Source organism: Amblyomma maculatum, chromosome 1 (genome assembly GCF_055883805.1).
Source record: "Amblyomma maculatum isolate TAMU_Amacu chromosome 1, ASM5588380v1, whole genome shotgun sequence".
NCBI classification, from domain to species: Eukaryota; Metazoa; Arthropoda; class Arachnida; order Ixodida; family Ixodidae; genus Amblyomma; species Amblyomma maculatum.
In genome coordinates this window covers 127,017,964-127,032,692 of record NC_139344.1, presented here as the reverse complement: position 1 = coordinate 127,032,692, position 14,729 = coordinate 127,017,964, and the positions used below count along the sequence as shown (strand labels likewise).

The window sequence follows — 14,729 nt, the reverse complement described above, 5'->3', positions numbered from 1 at the left end:
GCAGCGCTCCAGCGCGGGTGCAACGGCGCCCCCCCCCCCCTGCCTGGGCTAACACGACATGGTGTCAGAAGTGGCCGTCTACGACATGTCAGATGGTCAAGAATCTTCCCACTGAGCCAGGCACCTTCCATCCACGATGTCGAAGACTCCTTCAATACGGCTGCATGGACTGCAGTAACCGCCACCGCTGGACTTTGACCGCACGTCAGAGTGGCTGGCGTGGATCGAACATTTCGATGACTTCCGATATGCAACAAGACTCAACGAATGCTCCGGGGAGGCTCAGGTACGAACGCTGTTGTACACAATGGGGAGGCAAGCTCGTGACATATTCAAGACGTTTTCACTATCTGACGAAGACGCCAAGAACTATGAAACCGTAAAGAAAAAGTTCGACGGGCACTTTGTAAAAGAGAGGAACATCGTGTACGAAAGCGCCTGTTTTCACAGACGTGTACAAATGCCAGGAGAGTCGGTAGACCAGTTCGTCACTGCGCTACACTGCTTGGCGGAACGTTGCGACTACGGTGAACTAAAAGACCGGATGATCCGAGACAGACTGGTTGTCTGGCTCCGCGACGCAAAGCTCTCGGAAGCTTTGCAAATGGATTCTCAGCTCACGCTGGCTTCGGCGCTGTCGAAGGCTCGCTTAAAGGAAAGCGTCCAACAGCAGCAAAGTACTCTACGAAGACAACACAGCCATCAGTCATCGGAAATTCGTGACCAGGACCCCGATGTGGACGCGGTGGTTCAACAGAGGCACAAGGGACGTCTGCATGGGCAACGAACGCCGGAGGTGCGGCAGCATGGGCAACGAACGCCGGAGGTGCGCTGTCCTTTCTGCAGTGGCGACACCCACCCCAGGACAATGTGCCCAGCCAAAGCTGCCAAGTGTCTTCACTGTGGCAAGAAGGGACATTTCGCAAAGGCCTGCTTGAAGAAAGCAACGGCTTCCGCTCAACAAAAGGTACGCGTCTCAGCGGTCAACCAGGAAACTAGAGAGCTACGCCTCTCAGCGGTCAACCAGGAAACTGGAGAGACTTTCGTGGGATCAATAGATGCATGCAGAAAAGCGCGATTTGTTCAGGTGCGCATTAATTCTGTGCCCATTTTTGCAAAGGTTGACTCAGGTGCTGAAGTGTCAGTATTACCATCAACGTTTCCAGGATTACCGTCCCGACTGGTAAAAAACGATGAAATCTTGCAAGGTGCAGGAGGCAGTAAGCTTAACGTACTAGGCAAATTCGTAGCAGAGATCGCATGGAAAGAGAAAACAGTGTATCAAACATGCTACGTTGTCAGTCCGTTACGCGACGTCCTTCTAGGATTACCTGCACTTGAGGTCTTAAGTATCGTGCAATTTGCAGACACGGTCGAGTCGGGAAACCTGCAGTACGAGACGCGTTTTCCAGAAATGTTCCGCGGTCTAGGTACGATGCCAGGGCAGTACACCATCAGGCTACAAGCTGGCGCTATCCCGCATGCCATAAGCGCTCCACGCAGGGTACCAATTCCCCTGAGGGAGTCCCTGAAGCGCGAAATAGATAAAATGGAGCGTTTAGGCATAATCAGGAAAGTGGATGGGCCCACCGAATGGTGCGCCGGAATAGTTCCGGTAGTGAAGCCCTCAGGCAACCTGAGAGTTTGCGTAGACCTCACTAAATTGAACAAATGCATAGTTCGAGAGCGATTTACGTTACCAACTGTGGATCAAGCTCTAGGGTCACTGTCGGGAGCGAAATGGTTTTCAAAGCTCGATGCCAACTCAGGCTTCCACCAGGTGCGACTCAGTAAAGACTCTGAAGAGCTAACCACGTTCTTAACACCCTTTGGCAGATACTGTTTCACGCGAGTACCCTTTGGAATTACCTCCGCTCCGGAGTACTTCCAAAAGAGAATGTCTGAGATACTAGGTGGCCTGCCGGGGGTCGTTAATCTCATGGACGATGTCCTAGTGTTTGGCGAAAGCAAAGCTCAACACGATGAGCGTTTAAGTAATGTGATCACACGCCTAGCAAGGGCAAATGTGACATTAAACAAAGACAACTGCTTATTCGGGGTGAGGCAAGTGCATTTTTTGGGTCATATTCTGAATGAGGAAGGTATTCATCCTGATCCAGCGAAGGTCAGTGCTATAAAAGATTTGAGAGCACCCAGAAACGTTACTGAGCTTAGAAGCATTTTGGGCATGGCGAATCATTTGGGCCGCTTCCTGCCACATTTAGCCCAAGTGACTGCTCCCATGCGTGTTCTTTTGCACAAGGATAGGGACTGGGTCTGGGACAGCAATCAGGAAAAAGCGTTTCAAGAACTCAAAGAGCTCATTTGTTCAGCGCAATGCATGGCTTTGTACGACGCTTCGCTACAAACCACTCTTTCAGCTGACGCATCGTCTTTCGGTCTGGGAGCAGTTTTGTTTCAAAAGCAAAAAGACGGGCAACGTAGACCAGTTGCATTCGCTTCTCGTTCGCTCACCAAAACCGAGCAACGGTACTCCCAGATCGAAAAGGAGGCGCTGGCGTTGACGTGGGCAGCGGAAAGGTTTGATGAGTATATACGTGGTCTGGAAGTTGTTTTTGAAACTGACCACAAGCCCTTGGTGTCGCTGTTGGGTCACATGGCAATCGATGCTATGCCGCCAAGAATTCAACGTTTTCGTCTGCGCCTGATGCGATACAGTTTTTCTGCTAACCACTGCTGATACTCTTTCACGTTCGCCGTTAGCTCGTACGAAAGTGGAAAGCTGTTTAACTGTCTCAGAGGTAACCGCTTACTCGAAAGCTTGTTTACTGGGTTTAGAAACAGGCGACGATTTCTTGAAAAGAGTAAAAGAAGGTCAAGCAAAAGACGAAGTGTGTCGAAGCTTGCGCACAGTGTGCAAAAAAGGGTGGCCCAGGAAACAAAATGTTCCCTGTTATCTTCTGCCATACTGGCAGGAACGTGCATGCATTACATTGGTGAACGGGTTTGTGCTCAAAGGTATGAGGCTTATCATTCCTCAGACCCTTCGCAAGGAAGCGCTAAGCAAACTGCATGACGGTCACCAAGGCATCTCGCGATGCCGCAGTGTGGCTAAAGGTTCTGTCTGGTGGCCGGGACTTAGCACTGAGATAGCGTCATTCGTGAAACAGTGCAGCGTTTGCGCGATGCATGCGCCAGAACAGATCGAACCGATGATTGCATCGCCAACGCTCTCTTTTCCTTGGGAGAGAGTAGGGGTCGATCTGTTTCAAATTCAGGGACGGCAATATCTTGTCGTAGTAGACTATCTTTCGCGATACCCAGAGATTGCCATTCTTCCGTCAACAAAGTCTGCTACCGTGATAAGCCGAATGAAAAGCATTTTTGCGAGACATGGCATTCCCGAGTGTGTGGTGACCGACAATGGTCCCCAATTTGTCAGTGCCGAGTTCGAGAAATTTGCAAAACTGTATGGCTTCCGTCATGTCACCTCGAGTCCGAGGCACCCCCAGGGAAACGGGGAAGTCGAACGTATGGTAAAGACGGTTAAGAATCTCATTCTAAAATCGGACGACCCTTACTTAGCCTTGCTGGCTTATAGGGCCACACCTGGTGTTTTGAACGTCAGCCCAGCGGAGATACTGATGGGTAGAAGGCTTAGGACGAGAGTCCCAATGCTGCCTTCGCACCGCAATCCGGGACAATGCTGTCTGCAAGAAGCGGCAGCCAAGGACCGTAAAGTCAGAAAGGAGCAAAGCCGCCACTTCGACCGACGTCTCCGGTCTAAAAATCTCCCAAAGCTGGAAGCAGGTGATGTGGTGTGGGTGACTGATCTCCGTACCAAAGGTACAGTGCTCGGAGCAGCACCACAGCCGCGTTCATACCGTGTTCAAACAGAAAACGGGGTTGAAGTCCGTCGAAACAGGAGAATGCTTAACCGTCTCCCAAAAGACCGGGTAGATAGCGGGAACTACGAATTTCCGGATAGTCAGGAACAGCCCAGCAGGGCCGGATTGGTAACTGGAGTAGACAATCAATTTGACGAAGCTCCGGAAGCTTTGGTGCCTCTAACTCAGACGGAGACTGACGGTGGCAATTCTCAAGCTAGAATTGTAACTACGACCAGATTTGGAAGAGTTGTTTGCAAACCCATAAGGCTGGGCGTGGACGACTGATGCTTGGAGTGACTGTGTTCTGTCGTGTTTTCTTGGGTGTGTTCCAATGTTATTTTGAAGTGTATGCATGTAAAGTTAATAGTGCTTGAAAAGGGGGATGTGCTGTTATCACCTGTTTTGGTTTGGCTTGGCTTGGCTGGCAGCTGCGACTGCGATAGTGGCGCAAGTATCTGTGGCGCAAGTGTGGCGCAAGTGTATAAAAGCGGAGTGCGAGAATAAACGGGGGTTCATTTCGTCGCTTGGGAGCGCGGTGTCTGGACTGCTTTCTCTGGCAGCATTCCGGCGCGGGTGCAACGGCGCCCCCCCTCCTGCCTGGGCTAACACGACAGCCGACAATCGCCCTGTGCCATCAACGCCGATAACCCAGTCGACGAAAGACGCACCAGCAGAGGCTCTCGCACCTCAGCATACGGCCGTGCAAATCAGTAGCCAAGATTGCGTCGATGCAGGCGACGCGGGTCGAAGGTCACCATCACCGGCAGAGACGCATCATGCGACATGACCACGCAGCTTGCGAATGAGCCCCAGCTGTTGACGAGCTACAGTGTGATGACTGAAAATTCACTGGGCGAATCGTCGGCCGACTGTCACACCAGTCAGGCGTGCCACGAGCCATGTTTTGTATTGATGATGATGGCAGCGGCGTTTTCGACTCCCTTCACGCAGTGTCCGCAAAAGAGTGGAAGTTGAGTTTGATGGACCAGCAAGGTGAAGAGCAAATTTTGCCTCCTTGTGAAGTGAACTCTTAGCTTGTTAAAACTTTGTGCCCAAGCAGTCATGAGGTACAATTCAGGGAGCCAAAGAGCCTACTCAGAAATGTGTGCTACCTTATACCCTTTGTCTAGAGGGCTCAAGAAAAGGTTCAAGAACGTTTGAGAAGAGCATCCAAAGCGCACCAAACAAAGAGGCAGGGGTGTAAGAAGATGCCTGACAGCAGTTATGTGAAATATTACAGCCCTGGTGCTTTCTAATAAATCTGCAGTGCTTGCAAAAGTTTCCTGGCTGTTTTATGAGTTGTGCTTTTTTTGTCGATCACCTCGCTCGTCGAAAGCATAGCACATGCATGAACCGATTTTGATCCAGTTTATGCTGCACTTAAAGACAGTCTTGAAATGTTTCTTTATCTTTCTATTTTTTTATTATTTCACATAAGTGCATGGCTCTATGCAGTGATGCACAGTCATGTGCATGTCATGCTTAGTAAAAATTTATTAGCACCAGAAAAAAAAAAAAGGATCTAACGCTATCTTGCTGTTGATTAGACATTTGGGCAAGTATGGAAAGTATTCGTGGCTCCCTACCATGTTTTGTTACTGTGCCAGGCTTTCCAGCCTGCCTTCTGTCATCGTCGCTGTCTGAACTGAATTCTTATGGTAAAGTCAGCATGTTCAGACTCACTGCTGCCCGGATTGTTTATAAAATCAACCACAGACTAGGCGAAGCCACAAGATTTGCAAGGTTTTCGAGCAGGCCATTCTTGTTTTCAGCTTAGGTGCTACCACGTCTTTGGAACACGTTGAAAAATGGTGCCTCGAGAGAGGCACCCACCACTGGAGTTAACACACACACACTGTAAAGTTCCTCTGCGCCGAATCTTGGCACCCTAGCAAGAAATACACTGGATTGCGACGGAGCCTAATGCAGGGGCGCGCTAACAACTAGTTTTTTTTTTTTTCGTTTTTTTTTTTTTTTTCAGTTGTCGGCAGCAAAAGTAGAAGGCAAGTTCATATGTGCGTGTAAATACGGTACGCTTAAGTGAGGCCTGAACAAAAGATTGCCGCACAAAGGTAGCCTCGCTGGCGTGGACGATGTACTTGTTCATTGCTCACATATGAAGAAAAATTAGGTGTTCGCGTCCGTTTGCTATATCACCCATTGTCCTCCTGATATACAAAACAGGGTCCGGTACCCTTGTTAGCGCTGTTATTGCTAGAATTTCTTGCTTATTTCCTGAATTCGTAATTTACACACTCCCATCTACTAGCAGTGTTCCTCTAACCTGTTACTTTACTTGGGCAGCAAGAACATGGGAACATCGACATAACGAAATTCGCAATTTAACGAAAATTTCGGCTGCAAGTAGGACTTCGTTATATCCAGGTTCGACTGTATATGGTTTGTTTTTATGTAGGGGCAATGGAAAAGCTGATAAATTCAAAGAATTTGATTGTTATAAGCAATATATTGTTATATCTGGTATCATTATAAATGGATTGCACTGGAATTGACAGCCCAGCTCACTACATTGTTAGGCAGTGGCTATCAACTTTAAAGTACATTTGAGAGCTGAAACTTGAAAGTGGAAACAGGTGCTTTGGGGAAAAGGAAGGTGCTAGAAATGTAGTCGTCTACCTTCTCAATGTCAGATTTGAACGAGACGGGCTAATTTTTCCTAATATGTTGGGTAGTTGAGGGACTTCTGTTTTTGTCATGCCAACGGTAGTTTTGAAGTTGGCCATTCCTTTCTGCGAAAGGATCGGGAATTTTATGCTTCAGAAGGAATTATTTTGGGCATTGCAGTGGCCCATCAAGCATTCATGTTATGTTCTGGCTGGTGCATATTTGGCATGAAGTTTACAGGAGTTTGGAGCTTTTTATCTCGAGCATGGCAGCAACTTAAACTAGGGAAGAGAGTTATGCCCCTGTCACACAGGCGCTTGTAAGGCCTTGAGAATTAAGGTTTTTGCTCCAAAGGCGGTTGATGCGCAGTTACACTGCAAAGTCGTGGCCCTTTGCGATACAGGCCCGTTGCGGGAAAGGCGGTCGTTAGCGGCCTTCAGCTTCGTAAAGGAGCAGCCTGAACATGAACGCCATAGAGCAGACTAAAAAAAAAAAACAGAGAAAGAAAAAAGTTGACAGAAATATAATTTTTAACATTATATTTAAGCCTAATTGACGCTACTTAAGGTTGACCCACATGGAGCGATTTTCCCGCGGCAGACCTTGTGAACAGCCGGCCGCTGACCAAGCCGGCTACTGCTTGGAGTTGTGCACGTCGGCGATATGAAAAAAACTCGGAAAAAGTGTGCTAAATTTTGTTGTTGCCGCAAGTAATAAGTCGAATGTCAAAATTGAGTCCTTGAGGATCGCTGAGCCGTACCAGGCCGCTGGTGTGGAAGTGACAACTTGCAAGCAAGTTTCTGCTCACAGCCGGCGTTGCGGTGTGGTTGCTGCGGCCCGCTTGCGCACCAGCTCCATTAAAAATTGAAGCCAAAATTAATCATAATTTGCTTTTATTACTAGAAAATGGGACTGAGAGTTGGCAGTTCTATGAGTAGACCATTTACTATAGCACGAAGGAATAGTGCTGTTTCATGTGCCATCGATGCGAAACAAAACAGGCCTAGCGACGACTAGGGAGCAGCGCACGGCCAGAGCACTGTTGTCCGCTGTGCCAGCGGCCTGCACTGCTTTGGTAAGGTCGCGTCATAAGGTACTGTAAGCGTTGCATTTTGCCTACTTCGATGATGGAGTCGAAGCGGGACATTTTTCGACGTTCCGCTCAACAACTCGCTCAAATTCTGCTGCAAAGCGACGCGCCTGCAGTTCGCTGTTGTTGCGGCGTTGAGCGTACTCGAAGGCTGTATGCAAGCGCTGTCGGGCGCCATTTTGGATGCTGCCTATTTTATATGTTGCTCTTGAAATGTCATTTAGTGTGAAAAGTGCGTTGTTGAAGCGTATCAGCTTGTGCGTTTTCTCACTCAGGTGCCGATGCCGCCAGTTTTTCGCTGCATGTACGGCACGACGACGGTGCGTTGGCGTTCCGCCGCACAGCATGAAGCTTGCAGAGAAAGTTCGCTTCATGGGATGGCCCTTTAGGCGTTAATTTTGCATTTCAATGAACTTTAAAAACCTCCGAGTGTTGATAGAAGAGTTAGAACGTTTCAGCCGCCGCATATCGACATACGATGTCTCCTTGTGATTTCGCACTTTGCTTTCACGTCCTGGGTCTCGTCGCTCATGGTTGTAACACTCAAGTCGATTACGTTGATCGAACACACCCTATTAAAATTTATTCGACATTCGCACAAGTAAAGTATGCTTCATACGCGGAACCAGGCGGAACGACGAGTGCGTGTCTACCATTGTCAGAATGGAAAGGAAGAAAGAAAAACTTGTTACTAAACATCTGCTTCAAACCTTCATTAAATCTTCAGAATCTTTCTATATTAATGAGTCGGTTACTTTTCCTAACATAAACAAGGCCAGTCGTGTTCACTTATAATTTAAGGTGAAAGATATTGTGTACTTAAATTTTGATAGCTGCTACTAGTGCCATTTCAAGCGCAGCGGTTGACAGCCGTTGTGATTGCCGCTCGACAGATGGCGATGATGATGATAATTCAGGTATTCTCCGTGAGCGTCATCTATCTTCTTTACACTTGCCGTGTAGCTGCGCTGCTTCTCCTTTTTAGTTTTGCTTCTTTAATGCAATACAGCTCCTTTGCAATAGAGACCTTAGAGAAGTGCCGTGTATTAGAGATGCTTTTGTCAGTTCAGCTCCTTTGCAATAGAGACCTTAGAGAAGTGCCGTGTATTAGAGATGCTTTTGTCAGTTAAAGGGCTGCTCTGTCTTACATTTTAAGTTAATAGCAGAATTACAATTTCAGTTCCCATTCTTCACTACAGTGAATCATCTCTCGACATACCAAGCGAAGCAGTTTAAGTAGAAAGAAGCAAAATTTACTGGTAGTGCTATTATCCAAAAGGAGCAGTCCATCAGCACAGTAGCCTCTATGTTGCTGTTTCTTCTGCTCTGCACAGTCATAATTATCTGTCCAGGGGAAGGCTTTTTCAAATAAAGGTAAATGGGCAGTTTTCATTCATACTAGTATTGTAATCATTGGTTGGGTACAGGTAATGCATTCCTTCATAATGGCGCTACCTGCGCAATACGTATTTACTCGTATAATGCTCGCACGCCCTACATTGGCTGTCAAAATTTCCTCTCATAATCATTGCACCACCAAAATTACCACTGTGGGAGTCGTCTGCTAGTAGTAGCAAATGCCATCTTTGAAGTGCTACTGAAATTAACTGGCCTAGTTGCTTGCGCGCGCTACCAGGTGGCGATAGCGTGCTTGGGTATTTCATCATCATCATAGGTTATGCTCGTTGAGCCGCTGTGTACGTTCCGCCAATTTGGGAGGTGTCTCAATGTCTCGTCATTGTTCCTTCGTTCCATCCGTGTTACTTGTTTTGTTCCGTCTACCGTGTTCTTGGTGCCACATTGCCCCGCAAGCTGCACAGCTGCTTTTAAGCTGAAAGCTCCCGAGTACGCACTAGAACACGGTAATCGCGCTGCCAACAGGCACTTTGGCGTTGAGTTCTGCATGCGTTACTGGAGGCAGCGGTTGCAGTGTCAACACGGACTTGGATCAAGACTGATCGAGAGTAGAATTGCATGATCTGCCATGAACATTGTACCACGAAATGAAGGGAGTGATGGTGAGGCTGTGTGCGGCAAATAAGGTGCTTTAGCAATTCGTGCTTTGGGCGACCCTATATGTTTATAACAAAGGCAAGTTCTGCTTGAAAGTATTGTTTTGGTTTATATTTACTATAGCTGGCCTTAAGAATCACGATTCACACCTATTTAAATTTGCTTTTAGCACTCCAAAACAATGGCTTGAAAAATTTCCCCGCATAATTATTGCACCCCCTAACTTCGTATCAATTTCCCACAATAAAAAGTGCGAGCATTATGCAAATAAGTACGATAACACCAAAAAGCAGCTAACTAAAACTCAGCTTCAAAGCCAGAAGCTGTGCTTTGTTGGAGCTCATGGCGCAGCAGTGATGTCACAAACATTGCTAGCAAAACTTGTGAAGTAAACTTGGTTGGCTTAAATACCAACCACAAGGCAGTGATGTCATTTGTAAGATTTCAGAACACACTGGATACAAGCATGACATGTCATATTTAACAAACGACGAGTGGCTTTGTGCAGAAATAATGCTTGTGGCATTACAAACAGCGTCGGCTATCGGAATTCCTCACAACTGTGCACCACGGCAGAAATGACCGTGACAGAGGGTAGAAGTTCTCTGGTAGAAGTTTCTAGTAAATACATGGTATTGGTCATAAATCTTCATTGTGGTTGGATCTCTGAAAGACCTAACATTACCCATAAGAGTCTCGCCACATGCACTTCAGGGCTGAACTTCAGTCCCATTGTCATGCTGTCTGTTACATGTGAAGACCTTTGTGCAGGCTTTGTTGCTTCGGACATCCGAGGAACAGGCTCGTGGACCCAGATGCTGCTCATTACAAACTACCACGAGCATGGCTCTCTCCATGACTACCTGTCCACACATGCGTTGGATGCAGATGATGCTGTCCGGCTGGCCCATTCGGCAGCATGTGGCCTCTCCCACCTGCACATTGAAATCATTGGCAAGCAAGGTAGGCAGACTAATGAGTGTTCTTCTTGTAAGCAGAGATAGTTGGAAGCTTTCAGTCTTGTTTTCACACCAATGTTGAGAGCCACCTCATTTCTATAGAACCATTCTTTCCAAGGTGCATGATTTACTTGTGACAAACTGCAGTTTCAAACTAAAATATTCCTCTGCAGATTGGGGATCCCATTTTTATGAACTTAACATCCTCGCTGGAGATGATTTAGAGTAATTTTGTGCATTTCAGTGTTTCCAAAAACAACCCCGCTTAAACGAAACTAACACTGCCATCTCTTGAGCTCCGAAAGGAAATATTACTGAGCCTTTTTCACAAAATTTATCATCATTGCCAATTGAAGCGCCTTCCGCCCACTGTCGCATTAATACCAGATCATGACTTAATTCGCTTATCGCTTGTTCAATATTTTTAAGCTAATCCTTGACGCCTCTTGTTTTTTCTTCTAGCCATTTTTATATCTTCAGTTCCTGGTGTTCTATATGTATGTTTCTGCTTATGATTGTTGTCCAGGTTGCTGTATAATATTGCTTTCTCACCATTCATTTTCAGTGTATTCTACTTGTATCACTGTCTTTATTTTGTGCTTGTATTTGGTGTTTTTCAGTGCCTTGTTTTGCTTTGCCTTTACTGTGCTTTTGTTAATTTTGTGTTCTGTCAATCCTCACTGTATATGATGTAGCACTCCCCTCTGTAATGCGTACATGCTAAAGGATAATGATCGGTGACCAATTTTTCGGACTCTCTAGGGACTGCGAAAATGTTTGAAAATCTGGGCAGTCAGGAAAATCAAATTTTGCAGAAAAAAATCTCTTTACATAATAAACTTCTGATTGCCACTATGGTGGAGGAAGGGGTCAGTAGCCCAGTCTGGTGCTTGACGATCTCGCTGTGCAGTGTTTACACAGACAAGGAGCGGCAACCGGCATTGGATGGCTGTACTGCCGTCAGCACCTTGCGGACGAACATGCTGGCTTAGATGAAGTCTATATGCGGAACAAACCTGCCACTGCGAGTTCACTGAACTTGAGGATGCTTGAGTGCATAGTCCTCATCTGCTGTGCAGTGAAGCATCATTGAAATGTGGCGGGTACATATTACAGTCAAACCTGAATATAACGAACTCGGATAGAGTGAATTATGTTTTATATCGAACACTCGAATTTCCGCTAGCATTATGCATATAAAATGTATTTTTTATAACGAACTACACATCGGACATAGCGAACTCAGCGCGCGCGATCGGTCGCCAAACGCCCGCCAACAGGCGGGCTTTTGTGCCGGCTCCGAGTACTCTTCGGGCAGCCCCCGCTGCCGGGCCGCAATACTTCTAGCGCATGCCGTTGTCAGAAGGGAGGGGGATTGGCGACGGCTCTGTTCCCCAAGGTCTCGCACAGCGCATACGTCGTCACGCGCCCTCTAGGGTGCTTCTGCGCCAATTCTGCGTTGTCTCCAGGCGGCCTCGGCCTGTGCCACGCTTCCGTAAAACGCAGGAGGGGCTCTCTACAGCAGCTTCCACAAGGGACCCTCCTGTACGCATGCGCGGCCGTCGCCCGGAGTACAGTGAGTAGCTTTTAAAATCCGCGCCATCGGCCAGCCTCTCTTTGCAGCGCTTCTATTCGGCAGCTGCCTACCATGTGATCAAAGACGTGCGAGTAGCTCCGGACCTATTGCGCTTCGAGAAAGAAGAAACACCGGCCAGAACTGGTTTCAAGTTTGGGCGAAGGGAAGGGGAGAATCTTCGAAGGGAAGGCAGCCTCCGAACAACGAACGCGTCAGTGGCGCACTTTCCCGCATCCTCGGAGCTTTCTTTGTTCGCGTTTGCAAGTCTTGCTGCTGCTATCTTCACGATTCCGGACGTGCCTACGTTGCTGCTGACTTGCATTCCGGCGCTGCATCCTGCAAGATGACGACGAAGCAACGGCGTGCCCTACCACTTTCCGACAAGCTGGAGATAATTCGCCGCGTTGGCCGTGGCGAAAAAAAGTCTGACGTTGCTGCGCATTTCAAAATTCTGCAGAGCACGTTAAGCACCATTTTGAAAAACCAGTCGGCCATCAGAGGCAATGCACAGGAACGACCAAATGGTGACGGCTTTTGCCACCGCAAGCCGGCTTACGACCAAGTAGAGAAAGCGCTGTACCAATGGTTCTTGGACGTTCGCGCGCGAAATCTGCCTGTCTCTGACCCCATGCTACAACAGAAGGCAAACGATTTTGCCTTCGTCCTGGACGTCGAGGGGTTTACGGCAGGCAGTGGTTGGCTCCAACGATTTAAAGACCGCTACTTCATCACCGGAAAGGTGGTTGCAGGTGAAAGCCAAGCAGTGGACGCTGAGAGTGCTGAGAAGTGGGTGCAAGACGTGTGGCGTGCTGTCACGGAGAGATACGAACCGTGCAATATTTTTAACACCGACGAGACTGCCTTGTTTTCGCAACTGCTGCCGAGCAGAACCTTGGCGGTAAAAAATGAGAAGTGCCATGGCGGTAAATTGAATAAGGCCCGAGTCACCGTTCTTCTCACGACAAACATGGACGGTTCATCAATGCTGCGGCCGCTTGTCATAGGCAAGTTCAAGTCACCTATGTGCCTGCGAGGATGCACTTCACTCCCAGTCACATACAATTCAAATTCTAAGGCCTGGATGACCAGAACGTTGTTTGAAGCGTGGCTGCGTGGCTGGGACGAGGAACTCTCAACGAGCGGGCGCAAGATTTGCCTCCTCCTCGATAACTGTTCTGCACACCATTGCGGCGTCATGCTCAAGAACATTGAGCTTTGTTTCCTGCCACCGAACGCAACAGCGGTTTTGCAGCCCTTCGATCAGGGGATCATCCGCGCTTTCAAGCTGGGCTACAGGAAACGCGTTGTTGAGCGGCTGTTGGTGAAATTGCGGGTTAACGATGAGCTCAAGATTAATTTGCTGGCCGCAATAGAAATGATTAACCGTGCGTGGCAAGACATGACGCAATCCACAATCCGCAACTGCTTCCATCATGCTGGACTATGTCGAGAGGATGCAGAAGCTGCTAGTGAAGCGCGCACTGTGCAAGATGACAGCGATGTTGCCACGCTGTGGGAAGAACCCGCTGATGTTCCGGGCGCTGTGCCTGAAGAAGTTGCCCTGGAGGATTTTCTCGCTGTTGACGACAACGTAGCCGTGACAGCGAGCCCGCCGGACTCTGAAATTGTTGCCGACATGCTGGCATCTGGTGCGAACGAGGAGACCGCGGAGCCGCCGCCGGAAGACGATCGCCCTCGCCCGACGTTGCACGCAACCCTCGATGCTACCTATCTGCTGCGCCGATACTGCTCCGGAATACAGGGAAGCGGACTGGAGTTTGTGGAAATGATGTCGCATGTGGAAAGTGCGATTCTCGCTGATGGAGTTAAACGCAGTGTTCAGGCGAAGATCACTGCCTACTGCAAATAAGTGAGCATTTATCTGCAATAAATTTCTTTAGTAGATTCGTGGTGAGCGGCACGGTTTTTCTTTAGTTAGTGCGTTTTCGCTGCGCTGTTCTGGACATCATGTATAACGAATTTGGTACTGAAGTTCGTTATAAACGGGTTCGGTTATAGCGAAATACTTTATATAGCGAACAAATCGCATTGAATTACGCAGTTCGTTATAACCGGGTTTGACTGTACTGTATCGCACTGCGTGAAAGGCCTCGTGCTTCTAGTTTAAAATTTGCATTATATAATCACATTTTCCACTGCCCTGAAGCCTGGATTGATAATGGTCCACAATACTACATGTTATATGGAAGGTTAGCTATTGGCAGTCGGGCCACTGCAAATGTGAATGAAGTCCGAAAAATCGAGCAATCAGTCGCAATGTATACGAAATCTCAGGTGCTCATATACCTTAGCTCTGTGGAGCATATTGTGGTGCCGCGAGAAAGGTTAACAAATCGAGAATATCCGAAAAATAAGGAATCTGAAATTTTGGTCGCTGACTGTGAATGCGTACTTTTTCAGGCATATGACAATTAGAACTACCGCGATTAAAATAGTTTGAAGAAGTCCGCTGCTTTAGCAGACCTTATACTGACGCTCCAGAGTAACCGGAATGCCTGGTAGGGTGTATCAATCTAAGGTCGACTCCCGGAGTTATATTCGGCCAAAAGAAATTTTTTTTTTTGCGATCACGGAAGGACGGATGTCTTCCCATT

At 47.8% G+C, this 14,729-nt stretch overlaps 1 protein-coding gene across 1 annotated transcript in view; it reads left to right on the top strand.

The window, feature by feature from the left end:
- The window catches only part of tkv (serine/threonine receptor kinase thickveins), a 111,511-nt gene that overhangs the window by 22,976 nt on the left and 73,806 nt on the right, over nucleotides 1-14,729 (top strand). Inside the window, exon 7 of the mRNA XM_084588957.1 lies at nucleotides 10,351-10,542. Coding sequence (XP_084445083.1) covers nucleotides 10,351-10,542 — 192 coding nt within the window. The remainder of the gene's footprint in view (nucleotides 1-10,350; nucleotides 10,543-14,729) is intronic.